This window comes from Saccopteryx leptura, chromosome 4 (assembly GCF_036850995.1).
Source record: "Saccopteryx leptura isolate mSacLep1 chromosome 4, mSacLep1_pri_phased_curated, whole genome shotgun sequence".
NCBI classification, from domain to species: Eukaryota; Metazoa; Chordata; class Mammalia; order Chiroptera; family Emballonuridae; genus Saccopteryx; species Saccopteryx leptura.
Window position 1 is genome coordinate 215,009,919 of NC_089506.1, and position 17,744 is coordinate 215,027,662.

At 52.4% G+C, this 17,744-nt stretch overlaps 1 protein-coding gene across 4 annotated transcripts in view; it reads right to left on the reverse strand.

Moving 5' to 3' along the window:
* RAB40C (RAB40C, member RAS oncogene family) overlaps positions 1-12,028 on the reverse strand; it is a 33,745-nt gene extending 21,717 nt beyond the window's left edge. The window contains exons 1-2 of one of the 4 annotated variants that reach the window (XM_066383038.1): positions 11,820-12,028; positions 10,862-11,087 (exon numbers count right to left, since the gene is read on the reverse strand). In XM_066383038.1, coding sequence (XP_066239135.1) covers positions 10,862-11,003 — 142 coding nt within the window. In that variant the 5' untranslated portion in view covers positions 11,004-11,087; positions 11,820-12,028. Of the gene's footprint in view, positions 1-10,861; positions 11,088-11,209; positions 11,284-11,325; positions 11,345-11,819 lie in introns of those variants that run through there. The other 3 variants (XM_066383041.1, XM_066383040.1, XM_066383037.1) reach the window with 3 other exon arrangements.
* Between the last annotated feature and the right edge of the window lie 5,716 nt (positions 12,029-17,744).

Here is a 17,744-nt window from a genome sequence, read left to right on the forward strand (position 1 = left end):
CCCAACCGGGATCCACCCGGCACGCCCACCAGGGGGCGATGCTCTGCCCCTCCCGGGCGTCGCTCTGTTGCAACCAGGGCCATTCTAGCACCTGAGGCAGAGGCCATGGAGCCATTCTCAGCGCCCGGGCCAACTTTGCTCCAATGGAGCCTTGGCTGCGGGAAGGGAAGAGAGAGACAGAGAGGAAGGAGAGGGGGAGGGGTAGAGAAGCAGATGGGCGCTTCTCCTGTGTGCCCTGGCCGGGAATCGAACCCGGGACTCCTGCATGCCAGGCCGACGCTCTACCACTGAGCCAACCGGCCAGGGCCCATCCTGTTTAATTTTAAAGTTAAATATTTGTCCATGTTTTTTTTTGTTTTTGACAGAGACAGGAGGAAAAGAGATGAGAAGCATCAACTTGTACTTTACTTGTTCATTAACTGTTTTCTTTTTTTGTTTGTTTGGGTTTTTTTTTTTTTTTTTTTTTTTTTACAGGAACAGAGAGAGTCAAAGAGAGGGATAGACAGGAATAGAGAAAGATGAGAAGCATCAATCATCAGTTTTTCGTTGTGACACCTTAGTTGTTCATTGATTGCTTTCTCATAGGTGCCTTGACCATGGGCCTTCAGCAGACCGAGTAACTTCTTGCTCGAGCCAGAGACCTTGGGTAGAACCTGGTGAGCTTTTGCTCAAACCAGATGAGCCTGTGCTCAAGCTAGCAACCTCGGGGTCTTGAACCTGGGTCCTCCGCATCCCAGTCCGATGCTCTATACACTGCATCACCGCCTGGTCAGGCATTGACTGTTTTCTCATACATGCCTTGGCAGGGAAGGGGGGCTCCAGCCGAGCCAGTGACCCCTTGCTCAAGCCAATGACCAGGCTCAGGCCAGCAACCAGGGGATCGTTTTGATGATCCTGTGTACAAGCCAGCTCAAGCCGGCAACCTTGGTGTCCCAGGTTGATGCTCTATCTATTGAAACCACAACCAGTCAGGCAGGCTACAAGATTTTTTTTTTTTGGGCCTGACCTGTGGTGGCGCAGTAGATAAAGCGTCGACCTGGAAATGCTGAGGTCGCCGGTTCGAAACACTGGGCTTGCCTGGTCAAAGCACATATGGGAGTTGATGCTTCCAGCTCCTCCCCCCTTCTCTCTCTTTGTCTCTCTCTCCTCTGTCTCCCTCTCTGTCTCTCTCTCTCCCTCTCTCCTCTCTTAAAAAAAAAAAAAAAGGCAAGTGAAAAAAAAAAAAAAGATTTTTTTTTTTTGTACTTTTCCGAAGTTAGAAGCAGGGAGGCAGTCACACAGACTCCCGCATGCACCTGACCAGGATCCACCTGGCATGCCCACCAGGGGGCCATCGCCCATCTGGGGCGTCATTCCTTGTGGTGGAGCCATTTTAGCGCCTGAGGCGGAGGCCATGGAGCCATCCCCAGCACACAAGCCAACTTTGCTCCCATGGAGCCTTGGCTGCGGGAGGGGAAGAGAGACAGAGAGGAAGGAAAGGGGGAAGGGTGGAGAAGCAGATGGGTGCTTCTCCTGTGTGCCCTGACCGGGAATCAAACCCAAGACGTCCACACACCAGGCCAACGCTCTACCACTGAGCCAACCGGTCAGGGCCTACAAGAATTTTTAGAACATACAATACCTGACTATTTAGTCAGGGGTACTGATCTCTTTTCCCTTAAATTGCCAAATTTAAAAAAATGACAACAGCCAACACAACAGTAACAGTCTGTTGTGTATGAACGAAAATTATACCTATTTTTTTGTCAGATGAGCAAAATAGATAATATATTTTTTGGTGTGCCATAGAATTATTATTTATTTTTTTTGTGTGTGTGGCAGAGACAGAGAGAGTCAGAGAGAGTGACAGACAGACAGGAAGGGAGAGAGATGAGAAGTATCAATTTTTTGTTGCAGTTCCTTAGTTGTCCATTGATTGATTTCTCGTATGTGCCTTGACTGGGGGCTACAGCAGACCGAGTGACCCCTTGCTTGGTGACCTTGGGGTCTTGAACCCGGGTCCTCCGCATCCCAGTCCGACGCTCTATCCACTGCGCCACTACCTGGTCAGGTGTGCCATAGAATTTTAATTAGTTTATGTGCACCCTGAGATGAAAAAGGTTGAAAATTCATGTTTCATTAGAATCTCTTCTCTGTGACTCTTTGTGTGACCCTAGCCAAGTGGCTTAAAATAAGGAAAATACTCCCACAGATAACACTACCACCAAGTTGTTCTCATCACTGAGGCGCCCAGTCATTGCTTATCTAGATCAAATCAAGTCACTGCCAGCCCCAATGGCCAAGAAAGCTGTTTGCATACATGTATGTGCGTGCGTGCAAGCATGAGTGTGAGTGTGGACTCAGGACTGCGGGCTCCTATGGAAGATCTGTATCACAGGCCAGTGCAGCAACTTCTGCAAGCTGACGAGGATTCTATCTGCCACCCTGCTCCTGAGATCTGTGCCCAGGGACAGGCCTCCCCCACTGTCCAAACTATGTCTTCAAGAAAACCAGATTCAGTTCCTAAAGCCTTCCAGCAGTTTGAGGACCACCAATACCAGACCCAGGAAGAGAGAGGACCAAACACACAGAAATCAATACAAAATGATCATGTAAATAGGAGATTTGCTGAATGAGTGCGAAGTGGTGTATCTGTAACAGCAGTGCTGGGCCCAGGGGCTTTGGGGTAGATACCAACAATGCACACGGGCAGGGTAGACAGTCATTGCTGCTGCCAAGTTAGTGCGTGCAATTCCTCTGCAGTGACTCTTGGACCTAAACACAGAACCTCAGCACCCTGTTAGATGTCACCATGTTACTTCAGTCACTCAAGGTTGTACAAAGCATCCAAGCCCCGATAATGTCACTTAATCTGTCACCCATTCCTCCCAGCAAAGATCTAAGTAGCAGGCACTCACCCTACCTTGGCCTAGTGACAGACATATGCCTAGAAAGGTCTAGGCTGGCGAAGACCCAGCTTATGACCCCAAGAACCACAGATGGAATCACAGGCCCACCTCAGCCACAGAGCTGCCAACCAACTGGTGGCTTCCTGGGCTCACAAACACATGCTCATCACCTAGCTGATATCTCTGTCTAGAGTTGACAGGAATTCACTTGCCCAGAGATCTGGCACCTGGCTGTCTGCACTCTGACACTTTCCAAAATCTGTGAAGTGCCTGCCTTTCCAGCCCTAGGGCCTTTTTCCATTCTCTGTTCTTCCTCAAAGATGCTAGGACACCCACCCTTTCTGGAGTGGGGGACTCCTTCTCTCGGGATGCTGGCCTCCTGACCCCACGCTCCCTGCACTCCTGTTAGACCACTCCTCATCTTCCCTCCCTCTTCACAATCCTGAAGGTTTGTCTTTTTGAGTGCCCCCCACCCTGCATGATTTGCTTCCCACTCATGAGTCTAGCCAAAGTGCCACACCCCTCTGTGACATCAACACCTAATACCTTGAGGGGCCAAAGCTTATCTGGTCATGCCCACCAACCTGCTCACCTTGTCCATCAGTGCAGAGTTTACTTGTCCCCATCCTTCCTGTACCCTCTGAAGGGCACATGTCCACAGTCATTGAGATACTCGATATTCCCACTTTGGCAGAAGACAATTGTGCACTGTGGACATCAGAGTCTGCCTATCACTACTGACTCTATACGAGCACAATCATAACCAGGAAACCTCGGTTACCACCTCAAAGTTCGAGTTCACTCTATTCACTTGTATTTACCCTCATTTCCCATCCTAATGAGGACCCCACACACCTAGTGCTGGCTTAGCCCCTCCTGGTCTCTTATGCCTTGTACTCACAGTCCTAACATCCTGCTCCCGAGGGTCCAGGGCAGTACACCCTGCCCCAGAAGCCATCTCCTCTCCCTTCTTCCATGCTCCAGGGCAGGGTGCCAGAAACTGAGACCCTCCCCCACTTTCTCCAAACACCCAACAGAGGATGCCCTGACTGATGTGGTCCCAGGCCCTACAACACCCCAACGAGAGGCCGTCATCACACAAGGTGCTGCCCACTCCTGGGGCTGCCTATGACTCTGCCTCTTCTCTTCCTCACCTAGGCCACAGACTAGGTAAGTGGCCAGCTTCTCAGGGACCAACAATTTCATACCTTGCCAACAGTAGTTCATACAGAGCAGGAGGCAAGAGTACCTACAAGACTCTCTCACCTTCTTCCCCACTTCCTGTAACACATTTCTATTTAGTTCATCATCCAAGCCACTACTAGCACTCTTGCTAATGGGAACAATGACATTATATGTACACAACACAAGACAGCAATGTCACTGCGACCACACAACCTCGAAAGAGGGACTGGCTCTGCCCAGCAGTACACCTGTCGTGGAAGCATTTGCCTGTTATCTGCTTAGCTTATAGAAAGTAATAAAGATCGAGGAAAAACTTTAAGATTGAAAATATTCAACCCACTCAACTGTTTGCTGAAAATTTAAGAAAGGTCACACAAATCCAAATTACAAATCAGCCCAGTTAGCAGCACAATCTGGAGTGGATAAGGTAACCTGTTCCCACCCCAGCCCCTAGCCTGCCACCCTCTCAGGTAGGGGCGGGCTGGTCTTCACACCACACACACAGGCGAGTGCCTCTGGCACAGGGGTACACAGGCAGACAGGTCTATGCAAGAACCTCTGTGGCCTTTTGGAAACCTGTGGTTTGCTGCCCTGGTTGGCAGCTGACCTGGGAGCTGTCGGGGCTTTGCTACTCTGCTGGATCCAGACAGGAAGGAGGCAGCAGGGCAGGGACAGTGCAATGAAGGCAGAACAAATGGGCCTCAGTGACTGGTCCCAGGCCCCAGAACAGAGGGAGGAGGCAGCCCCGGGACCAGGGACAGAAGTGCCAGGAGAAGGAAAGAGGAGTTCAGTTTGGAATGCACTGAGAACAAGGGAGTGTAACGCATAGGAAACACTAGAGAGGAGGACTGTGGCTGCATAGAAGCAATAGAGAGAGGGCTTGTGGTCATCGGAGAGAGAAGCCAGGCCCAGGCCCAGGCCCAGGCCAGAAGTGAGGGCAAGGGTGCAAGAGCGCCTAGTGAGAGGGTCACTCCCACCAATCAAAGTGCCAGGTCCAGGAAGACAGAAGTGCCAGGCCCTGTGCTGCCTGAGATAGCTGCTGGCTCTCCAACTGAGTCTTGGTTCCTCATCTGTAAAATGGGACGATGACGGCACCTCCATCACAGGGTGTCAGTGAGGACTAGATGAGGAGCTGCACCAAGCTCGGCCCTGGGCCTAACAGTATCATGCTCAGGCCAACATCCACCTGGGAACCAGCATCTGACAGAGGGAAGGCAAACCCCAACAAATCACCAAGAAAATAGACAAAAGCCAGACATGAGTGCCCAACCAAGTACAGAGAGAGAGGGGGTGAGAAGGGGCTGTGTGGTGGTCAGAACGGGGATGCTGCACACAGGCTGCTCCTTCATTTGGCACACACGTCTGGCTAGTGCCTCCTGGGTGCAGGTCTCATGCTACTGTTGAGGACAAAGCAACAGAAGAGACACCAGGGCTGTACAGGCCAGAGGCCCACTCTGACTCAGGAAAACAGCATGGAGAAGCATCTGAAGACACCGTGTACTCTCTGAGGTTTGAAACGAGAACGGAAACCCACTTCCAGCCAGGTGAAAAAAGACATTTGGAACTGTCTAGTAAAAAGACATAGAGGCCCTGGTCAGTTGTCTCAGTGGTAGAGCATCAGCCCAGCGTGTGGATGCTTAAGTCCCGGGTTTATTCCCAGCCAGGGCACACAGGAGAAGTGACCATCTGCTTTTTCACCCTTCCCCCTCTCCTTCCTCTCTGTCTCCCCCCTTCCCCCCAACCATGGCTCCACTGGAGCAAGGTTGGCCCGGGTGCTGAGGACAGCTCCATGGCCTCCGCCTCAGGCGCTAGAATGGCTCCGGTCACATTAGAGCAAAGCCCCAGATGGGCAGAGCATCGCCCCCTGGTGGGCATGCCAGGTGGATCCTGGTCAGGTGCATGCAAGAGTCTTTCTGCCTCCCTACTTCTCACTTCAGAAAAGTACAAAAAAAAAAAGGAAAGAAAAAGCCATAGAGCTGGGAAATGTGGTGAGCTCTGGCCTGGCTGCTGGGTTGCTGATGTGGACCAGAGCCCACACTCTGGTCCCCCGGGGTTGAAGGTACACAGTGTCCTCCCTGCATAGGCACAACACTAATACAGACATACTCAGCAGGCCCAACATTAGCGGCAGACCTCAGCATTTGCCTGACTTTGTCCACACCTGCACAACTGTTTCACTCCTCCTGTACATCGGACCTCCTTTCTTCCTCTGCACATGTGGGGCTCAGAGAACCCAAGTGTCACATACACTCAGCAGCTCCCATCAACACTGACCCCAGAGGAGCAGACGGGAAGACAGGGAGTTAGGCCTCTCTCAACTCTTCCAAGACTTGGGCATATCAACTATATCACATTTTCCTCATCTTTCTGTTGACCTTCAACATGAAGATATGTGAGCATCAATGTACAGAGGACAAACTCTCAATCAGGACCTTCACCACCCTCGGGACAAGACAGGCTGTACACCAGAGTGCATCCAGCACACCGCCCTGCGGACCCACGGCCCTGGCGCAGAGTCAGATCTGGCAGTGCACTTGGGAGCAGAAGCTGCTCACGGAAGCCTCTACCTTCTTCCTGCCAGCTTCTACAACTCAGACTCCTTGCCGCTTATGCTCTAAAGCATGTTTGCCCAGAAGATGGCCCAGTGGAACCTTTATGCAAAGTGCTCTGCTTGCTTCTGAGGAAAGTACCGACCTTCCCCTAAAGTCACTGGTTATTAAGAAAAAGGGAGGCTCTGGCCAGTTGGTTTAGTGGATACAGCACTGGTCCAGTGTATAGATGTCCCAGGTTTAACTCCCGGTCAGGATACACACGAGAATCAACTATCTGCTTCTACTTCCTTCCCTCCCCCCTTCTTTCTCCCCCCCCACCCCCCACAGCCACTGGCTTCACTGGTTCAAGACTGGGCATCCAGCAGTGAGAATAGCTCAGTTGGTTCAAGCATCAGCCTCAGGCACTGAGGCTAGCTCGGTTGGTTGATTCAAGCATCGATCCCAGACGGGGGTTGCCAGGAGGATCCTGGTTGGGGCACATGTGAGAGTCTGTCTTATTATCACCCTTCCTCCCAATTAGAGAAAAAAAGAGAGAGAGGAAGAGAGGAAGAGAGGAAGGAAGAGAGGGAGAGAGAGAGAGAGAGAAAGAAAAGGCCCTGCCTGGAGCATCACCCCAAAGCGCAGAGGTTGCCAGTTCAATCCTCGGTCAGGGCACAGTCAGGGACAGCTCCACGTTGCTGTCTCTCTCTCCCTGCCAGAAAAGAGAGAGAGAGAGAAAGAAAGAGGAAAGGAAGGAAAGAAAGAAAAAGAAAGAAAGAAGACCTCCCAAGAAGGTCTTCAAGTCAACAGAAACATATAAGCACAGCACACACTGGAATCACCAAACTCCAAGAGCCCCTGTGGGCTCCCGCAGGGGTTGGCACATTGTCACATACGGCTCATCACTACTTTGGGCGCCAGAGCTAAAAAGGCCATTTTGATGACTCACATGTTTATGAAGCTGGGAAAAGCAACCTGCACTCATGTACATATCTGAGGAACAAGCTAGACAAGACTTCAACGTGGGTAAGTCATCTGGGTGGCTCAAGGGAGGGGATTTGGTTAAACGCTTGTCACTGGTGGGGACCTCCCTGCCATGGGTAATCTGCTCCTGGTCAGAAGAACCACAAAAGTTTTGGCAGAAAAAAAGAGTCTAGAATATGCTGAAGGCTTTAAACAACAAAGGGGGAAAACAAATACATATATATCTTTTGTAAGAAGATCAGAAATAAAAACTTTGGGCCTGACCAGGTGGTGGCGCAGTGGATAGAGCGTCAGACTGGGATGCGGAGGACCCAGGTTCAAGACCCCGACGTCGCCAGCTTGAGCACGGGCTCATCTGGTTTGAGCAAAGCTCACGAGCTTGGACCCAAGGTCGCTGGCTTGAGCAAGGGGTTACTCGGTCTGCTGAAGGCCCGCGGTCAAGGCACATATGAGAAAGCAATCAATGAACTAAGGTGTTGCAACGAAAAACTGATGATTGATGCTTCTCATCTCTCTCCGTTCCTGTCTGTCTGTCCCTGTCTATCCCCCCCCTCTGTCTCTGTAAAAAAAAAACACAACTTCGATTACAAGTTTTTTAAAGGAAAAATTCCCATGACGCTGAATCCAGAGCACCAGTGCTCCAGAGCTTCCAAAACCCCAACAGTCTCCGTTAGGAAGCCTTTGGAGGAGCAGAAAGAAGTACACTCGGGTCCAGTAACTTCACCCTGATAAAGAACAGCAGGCCTTGGGGTCAGTGTGCTGATGATGCCTTGACTGTAAAGACCCGCTCCTCATGTTGCGCATGTCTTTACCTCAAGGACCTCTAGACACAGGGGCCAGGTACTCTGCCTTCTCCACTTAACGCCAAGGGGGAGCTGCGGTACCCTGTGAGTGTGCCCTGGTCCTAACAGCACATGGAGCCTAAGAGTGGGCTTTCTGCTCCATTTCTGGCAGATGGTCCTCTCCTGGACCAGGCATCTCCATTACCTCAGGCAGGGCTCCACATCTTACTTAGTCAGCATGTCACAGGAAGTGAGGCAATGCACTGCAACTTGACAGAGGGGACAGAGGTGGTTCCTATCTTTTCAGCTAGTAGCTCTGTGTTCCCTGAATGCTCACTGCATTGGCTGGGGTACCTGATGGTGAGGCTAGCTGACCCTCAGGCATGTAAATCTATGTCCCAGGAAACTACTGTTGCCCCTGACAAAGCCCAACCCCTCTCACACTCTTCACACATCCCACCAGCAGCCCAGGAGCAGGGTTCCAAGAAGCAACACTACCCCTGGAAAAGCAACTCAACCACCCACTCACTGTCTGAGTCAGGAGGGCCACCTCTCACCGCAGCTGCCAAGTGTCCATTAGGGTTAAGGTGGCAGCGGCTGGTGAAGGGGTCTGCTAAAGCCTCAACACCAACAAAAGCCCTCCCTCTAGCAAACCTGGTGGGTCTCACACTTTCCTCCCTCAGCTAAAAACAAACCCAGAGTTCCTCCTTCCTTGCCCTTCCAGATGTCACCTCTAAGCTAGGGCTGACAGCCCGTGCTTCGGGCTGTGGCTCAGCTACCAACTGCTGGAGCTGTTACAGGAGGAAGGGCGTTCAGCCAGCCCAGGTAATCCAACAACCTTGACGAGTCCTAAATTGAGAGGGTCAGAAAAGCTGCGTCGCCTGACCAGGTGGTGGCACAGTGGATAGAGCGTCGGACTGGGATGCAGAGGACCCAGGTTTGAGACCCCGATGTCGCCAGCTTGAGCGTGGGCTCATCTGGTTTGAGCAAAAGCCCACCAGCTTGGACCCAAGGTCGCTGGGTCCAACAAGGGGTTACTCGGTCTGCTGAAGGCCTGCGGTCAAGGCACATATGAGAAAGCAATCAATGAACAACTAAGGTGTTGCAACGCGCAATGAAAAACTAATGATTGATGCTTCTCATCTCTCTCCGTTTCTGTCTGTCTGTCCCTGTCTATCCCTCTCTCTGACTCACTCTGTCTGTCTCTGTAAAAAATAAATAAATTAAAAAAAAAGAAAAGCTGCGTCCACACTCTCAGCTGCCCACAGGCAAGCAATTTACAAACAGCAAATGCTCAGAGCAGTCAGACAGGACTGACAAGAGCCCAAGAAACAAAGCAACAAAGGGTGTGGAGAGAAAGGACCTGAAATAGAATGAGTTAGACAAGACAGAACTCCCAGAAGCACCAAAGGAACTTGGAGAGACCGGATGCTGACGACTATAAGCAGAATCCCTGGTTCTCCTAACGAAACACCCGGTGGGGCCTGGGACAAGGCCCCAGTCAGAACGGACACTGGCCGCACTGCTTCTTGGCCAAGATAACTACGTTTGTTTACATTACATATGTAAATTAAGGGGGGCCCAGACAAGTGCTGGTGATGTGTATTTTAGCCACCACCCAGAAAGTTTAATAACACCATGAATGGGGCATTTTCCTCCAGCACAAGGTGTTGATTCCCTGAGCACTGAGTAAACACTTTAGGGGGCTAGCCCGCCTCTGAGTCCCCCCCCTCCCATCTCTGCAGACACCACAGGGTTGTGAGAAAACCCTGGTGGTACCTGGCACATCTCGTCACAGGTTCTCCAGCTGGACCCCACAGAACCCAGGGCGCCATGAGACCTCCACCCCTGGGTGCTCTCCTCTCAGCTACAGCCTTCCTCCAGCTCCCAAAAAACATTTTCGTCACACGCCTCCTAGGTGTGTAGTTACCCAGAAGACACCAAGCTTCCCGGCTACGAAAGCCTTTTCCCAGAATGCTCACAGCAAAATCTCAGCCTCCCATTAAACCATTAGCCTCTGAAAAGACCTCAAGCTGATCCGTAAAGTGCCAAACCGATTGTAAGCGCAGGATCCAGCTGCTTTCCGCCAGCCTCGGGCCTCCATCCGAGTTGACAATGGTGAGAAAGAAAACAGACTGCAAACTGCCACAGGCCTGCTCCCTGCCAGGCAGAGTTAGGCTTTAACCGCAGTGAAGGGATGAAGAAAGGCAAGGCGCGGATCCTTGGCTCCTAACTGCAGTCCAGCCGGGTCGGGCAAATGGCTGGCTGGCGGGTTCTCATCACAGCCCCGACGTTGACAGGAGCTGGCAGATCAGGTCCCCCGGGGAAAGCGCCTCCCAGGCCAGCTCACTGTGGGGACTGCGTGGCTCACACCGCCTCCGAGCAGCCTTGGGCCCAGCCGGGCGAGCTCTGCAGCGGAGCGCCCTGAGCCCTGCCCGGGAGGGGACGGGGAGCGGCACCCGAGGCCAGGCCAGCGGCGGGGCCTCCTTACCGTTACTGTAGGCGTACGGGGACTCGGCCGCGCCGTCCTGCAGGCTCTCCAGGATCTCGCCCTTGCCCACATCGCTGTCGCCTACCAGCAGGAATTTGAGCAGGTAGTCGTAGCTCTTGACCGGGCTGCCCTGCGTCCCCATCCTCGCTCACGCGCGCGCAGGCCGCGCCCGCATGCCCACGGCGCCAGCCGCGGGTACACGGCGGGGAGGAGGCCTCCGACCGACCTGCGGGAACCGGGCGTAGGTGAGCGGAAGCTGGCGAGGCCCGGCCCGCGAGGGCCCGACCACCTCCGACTGCCACACGGACAGCCCGGGTCGCACCGCCCAGTCGCGCCCGTCGCCCGCACCTGCTCCTCTGACCGCCTCACCTCAGGGATGCCGCCGCCCCGCCGCTTCCCGCACCTCGTCGCGCAACCCCGCCCCGCCCCCAGACCACGAGCTGCCATTGGCCGCCCGCCCATACCCATTGGCCTCCGCATACGTCCTTCATGTCCGCCCGCCCCCCACCGTTTCCCACACAGCCCAGGAAAGCCTCCGGTTTCCCCGCCCCATGCCGCCCCCTTTCGATCACCATTGGTCACCTATCCCTCCTTTTCTAAGATCATTGGTCCCAGAGGACGTCTGTCATGATTGCCGCCCTCCCCGCCGCGGCCCACACAGCGTTGTGGAGATTACAGCCGCTCTGTCTTGTTGCTGTCGCCATTGGTCACTCGCTTCCCGCTTTCCCAGAACCATTGGTCCACCTGCACGTCAGTCAGCACCACTACAGCCCTGGAGCGTCCCGGAGCCACCGCAATCCCGCCCACTGCCCCAACATACTTCGAGCACTCGCCTGCTCCACCCCCCCCAGTCACCATTGGCCACCGAAGCCAATCCTCCCAGAGCCATTGGACTACCACCACATCGATCACCGCCGTCTACGCCCACCTTCTTCCCGCCCCTCCCCTACACGCTCACCAGTCAGGAGCTTGGAACTCCAGTTTGTTTGCATACGCCTCCTTTTTTCCCGTGGACGGGAGCTGGATGGTGGCGGTCCCCGGGGTGAGGTGACACGGCTGAGCCCGGGAGAACTAAACCCCTTGTTAAATTGTGACCGGCTGGCTTCCGCAGAGACTCCGGAGAAAGCAAAGCGGCCCCTGAAACTGCGCTCAAGGAAGCGGGCCCTCCCGAGGTAGGGCGTGATCCAGGCGTAGCCAGGCAAAGGCGGCCAATCGGTGCTGCCCCAGGGAGGCGGGACTTCCGTTGCCAGGAGGGGGTGGGCCCGAGGGGGCGGTGGCTGGGCCGGGAGTTTAGGCGCCGCGGCTCCGAGTGGATGGAGTGAACGACCCTGGGGTGCAGGCCCGGGCCTCTGCCCTTCGACCTGGGCAAGGCCGTAGGTCACAGCGCCTGGCTGTGAAAGCCTAACGTTCTAGAACCTCGGCGGCTCCTGGTGCGGATGACTCTTCAGCTGTCAGAGGTGATAGCAGCACAGGCTCCAGTGGCGGAGCGACAAGGTTCTGCCCTCACGGCCCCTGGGCTGAGTCTAGATGTCCAGTCAGATCCGCGTCAGACAGGTGAGGGACTTCATGAGGGCCCGTGACGCGGGCGAGGACCTGCGTTATGGCTTGACCACAGAGGCCTCCAGGAGGAGGTGATTTTGGGGATGGGTGGGTTATTTTTCTATTTATTTGTTTATTTGTTTGTTTAGAGAGAAAGAGAGAAGCATCAACTCGTAGTTGCTTCACTTTAGTTGTTTATTGATTGCTCCCTGTAAATGACAGGCTCAAGCCAGCGACCCCGTACTCAAGCACGCGACCTCGGGTTTTGAACCTGGGACTCTGAAGTCCCAGGTCAATACTCTGTCCGCTGCGACACCACGGGTGGGTCAGGATAGGTTATTTTTCTTAATGAGCAAAGAAGTATAAAAGCCTGTGAACAAAAAAAAAAAAAAAAGCCTGTGAACATGTGTGAAGATGTGAAGTTTCACTCAGTGAAATGGAAATTAAATTAAAATGATACCGTTTTCACCCAACAAATTGGCAACATCCCTTGTGGGGCTGGGTGTGGGGAACAGCCCTCAGGGAGGGAGGTGGGACTGCCTAGTAACTCCACGTCTGATTTCTCATGGAGAAGTCCTCAGAAAGGAGCTCAAAGAATTTCACTGCAGCCTTGTAGTGATGGGCGAAAGTCTGGAAGCTATTAAATTAAGGAAGTGAGCAACATAAGGCGAGGACAGCACCAACCTGAGAAGAAAACAAATGCCAGTATAATATGTACAGTGTAATTTCAACATTTATGCTTAAAACAATCTACAAATCATTTCATTCTAGATTTTATTTTTCTTTAGAGAGAGAGAGAGATGGGAAGCATCAGCTCACAGTTGCATCACCCCAGCTGGTCATTGATTGATTCTCATACCTGCCTTGACAGAGGGGCTGGGATGGAGGTTCAAGCTGAGCCAGTGACCCATTGCTTAAGCCAGCAACCTTGGGCTTCAAGCTAGCAAGCCTGCACTCAATCCAGATGAGCCCACACTCAAGCCATCCATCTTGAGGTTTGTTTGTTTGTTTTGTTTTGTTTTTTTGTTTTGTTTTGTTTTTTAGAGAGGAGAGGGAGAGACAGAGAGAGGAGAGACAGAGAGAGAGAAGTAGGGGAGGAGCTGGAAGCATCAACTCGCATATGTGCCTTGACCAGGCAAGCCCAGGGTTTCGAACCGGTGACCTCAGCATTTCCAGGTCAACGCTTTATCCACTGCGCCACCACAGGTCAGGCCTTTTTTTTTTTTTTTTTTTTTTTTTAATTTTTTTTTAATTCATTTTAGAGAGGAGGGAGAGAGAGAGAGAGAAGTAGGGGAGGAGCAGGAAGCATCAACTCGCATATGTGCCTTGACCAGGCAAGCTAGGGTTTTGAACCGGCAACCTCAGTGTTTCCAGGTTGACGCTTTATCATTTTGGGGTTTTGAACCTGGGTCCTCAGAACCAGCACAGTGGATAGAGCCCTGACTCAGGACACTGAGATCCCCAGTTCAAAACCTGAGGTCACCACTTCTGGTGCAAGCTTGAGCATGGGGTCACTGGCTTGCGCACAGAATCATCAACATGATCCCAAGGTCACTGGCTTAAGCAGGGGTCACTGGCTCTGCTTGAGACCCTCAGTGAAGGCACATATGAGAAGCAATCAATGAATAGCTAAAGTGAAGCAACTATGAGGTTGATGCTTCTCATCTCTCCTCCCTCTCTCCCTTCCTGTCTCTCTCTATATGTGTATATATTTTTAAAAATAGATTTACATGTAGAGAAATAGAATGCTTGTCTTGAAGGATATGTCTTCCAGATATATGGACGTGTCAACAAATGGACAGCATTGTTACCTCTGGGGTAACTTTTTCTTCATTGAAGACATTTTTATGAGAACATATTCACATAGGACATGTTACTTATAAGTAAGGCAAAAAGTTAAGCATAAAAGTACCTTACAATGCAGCAATTACACTCCTAGAGAAATGAAAACATATGTCCACACAAAAACTTATACATGGGTCCTGGCCAGAAAACTCAGTTGGTTAGAGCATCATCCCCATAGGATATGCAAAGGTTACAGGTTTGATCCCTGGTCAGAGCACATACAGATATCACAAGAATCAACCAGTGAATGCATAAGTAAGTGGAACAACAAAGAAATGTTTCTTTCTCTCTCAAATCAATAAAAAAACAACAACACCTCGTACATGAATGTTCACAGCAGCATTATTCACAATCACCGAAAGGCAGAAACAACTTAAATGTCCATTAACAGATGAATGGACAAACTGGTATATCCATACAATGTCTATATTCATCCACAAAAGGAATAAAGTACTGATAATTGCTATATTCCATTTATATGAAACTTTCAGAATAGGCTAGTCCATAAACAGAAAGTGGATTAGTGGTTGCCAGGGCCTAAGGTAAGGAGAAATGGTGAGCGACTGCTTAAGGGATTTGGGTTTCTTTCTGGGGTGATAAAAATGTTCTAAACTTGGTGATGGCCATCTGACCAGGTGGTGGCGCAGTGGACAGAGCATTGACCTGGATGCTGAAGACCCCGATTTGAAACCCCCAGGTTACCAGCTTGAGCACAGGCTTACCGGCTTGAATGGGGGGCGGAGGAGTCTCCAGCTCTAGTGTGGGGTCATAAACATGACCTTAAGGTTGCTGGCTTGAGCCCAGGGTTGCTGGTTTGATCCCAAGGTCACTGGCTTGAGCAAGGGGTCACTGGCTCAGCTAGAGCTCCCTGATCAAGACACCTATGAGAAAGCAATCAATGAACAACTACAAGTGTTGCAACTGTGAGTTGGTGCTTCTCATCTCTCTCCCTTCCTGTCTCTCACAAAAAATAAATAAAAAATAAAAATTGGTGATGGTTGTACTACTTGGTAAAGTTACTACAAATAATTGTGCACTCAAAATGGGTGAGTTCTGTGATACGTAAAATATATCCTCAATATATCCATTTAAAAAATAACAAAGGTTGTCAAAACAGAGCCAAGCAGCCCTTACTAGACCAGGCACAGAGTATGTGAGCTAGGTAGAAGCCACATGAGGTAGGACTTCCTAAAAAGCAGATCTGTGCAGAGGGAACAACACAGCAACCAGGCCCCAGAGCGCTGCCCGGAAGCAGCCTGGCTGGCATGTCCTTCCTGCAGGTGTGGAATGGGCAGTAAGAACTTCCCTCCCAAAGGGTCACTGCACCTACACCGTGCCTTCAACAGCAGATGGTCTTCACAGACAGCAAGCCCATTCATGGGCTGCTTAGCATCACACCAAGTAAACCCCATCCCAAAGCTGCAGACAGCCTTGACTGGACCGCGAGCCCTTTTATTTTGGCAGAGTGCCTGGGGAGGCTTCCCAAGGAGGTTTCTCTGTGGGTGGGCAGCACCTGATGACTGCCTAGGCCTTTCTCAGTTGCATTCAGTGAGAGGCTCTCCAGGTATCCTCCTGGCCCCCTGGAGAAGCCGAACGCTGGGATAATTGAGGGCAGAGGCTAGCCAGAGATTGGCAGGGCCACTAGGAACCCTGATGGTCTTGCTTGTGCCTTTCCTCAGGCCATGTCCCCTCCCCCAGGAATGGCTGTTCCTGGACGCTGGATTGTAGCAGACATGGCCCCCTATGTTTACAGAAAGGGCGCCGGCACCCACAACACAGCGTTGACAGAGACAGCCAGCAGGAAATCTTGTTGGCCCTCAGCAGGTCAGGGGTGGGGGATAGCGTCCCCAGAGAGGCCAGGGACTGAGCACTGACTTGCAGCACAGGGGAGCCACAGCTGGTGCTTGCCCATCCTTCAGACTCCAACTGGGACATCAGGCCAGGGGTCACTGTGCCCAGTTTTGAGCCTACCTCTGCCTTGGCCCTGCTCTGAAGTCACCCAGTCCCCTCTCCAGAGACTGGAAGCACTGAGGGGTTAACTTTGTTTTCTTTTTAATGATTTTATTATATTATTTATTGATTTTCGTGAGAAAGGAAGGGAGAGAGAAAGAGATAGAAACATCAATCTGTTCTTGTGTGTGCCCTGACCAGGGATCAAACTGGCAACGTTCGTGCCTGCAGACAATGCTCCAACCGAGCTATCTGGCAGGGGCCTGGGTTAACTTTCTGTTTCTGGGGTTGCCCATCGGAATGGTTGGTGAGAAGTTATCACCTGCCCAGTCTTCAGAAGTGCCCTATTACCTCTCAGGACCTCCCCTGAAGGAGCTCCAGCATCGGCAGGCCTGCTGCCTGGTTCACTGTCACCCAGGAAAGAGCGAGAAAGTGGGCTCCACATGCACGGTTTTTGGCGGCCTTTCCCAGCACAGCCTGTGGAGCAGGTGCAAGCATCCCTGCTTTGTAGGTCGGGAGCCTATCCACTGGGGGTGATTCTGGGAGCAGGGGGGGCAACCACCTGCCGGGGCTTGTGATGCTTCTCTGGGATCCTGCACCTCAGATCCCGTCCGCTTTGGAGCACAAAGACACTGCTAGCGTCCACAGGCTCTAGGGCAGTGGGCCCAGCTGAGGAGGATTGCCAAAGGGGCGCCACTCCCTGGTGGCCAGGGGACCTAAGGACAGAGCACTGACTTCCCACTCAGTAGCATACCCTTGTGCAAGGACGTCCTGGGGCCCGCTGAGTGCCAGGTCTGGCCTGGGGGACTAGCGGACAGAACAGCATCCCAGCTCGAGGGCCCTCCGGCTGAGCACGAAGGACTTCATACAGACCTCCGCTTGCAGGCCTCGCTCAGCCCAGCCGAGGCACCATGTGTTGGGGGGCTAGAGGCCTGGAGATTGTATCTGCTTTGGCTCTTACACCCCTGGCTCTGGACAGGATGGGGCCAGGCCTCCAGACCCAGCCTCTGTCCAGGCGGGGGGTGGGGGTAAGGGGAGAGGTCTAGGGCAGTGTTTTGAACTGCCAATCCACTGCTGAAAAACACTGCTTTAGGGTATCTTGCCCTCCCCTCCAGGAGACACCCTGCCCTCTATGCTGTGTCCCAAGCGCTTTCCTCGAGAAATATCTGGAGGTTAACCAATGGGACAGATGGAGCTTGGCCCTGAGGCTCTATACACAGGCTCTTGGGAACACCTACAAAGGTTTCAGTTGCCCTGGATGCCCTGGCCCAGGTTGGGTACCAAGGAGAGGCCCCACTGAAGTCCCATAGGTGGACAGAACCAGAAACCTCTCTGTGTACATCTGGCAAGAACCAGGCCTGGCACCAAAGCTGTCACTCAGGAAGTGGACAGGCAGACCAGCACCTAGTGATGTTACCACCATCTTGTGGCGGTCTGGGCCAAGCAGCAGGAGACCCAACAGAAGGGGTAAAAGGGGTAAAAGTGGGCAAAGGATGAGCAGGTCGGCCAAGAAGAGTGGGTAGAAAATTCAGCACAAGTGCAGGTGTGG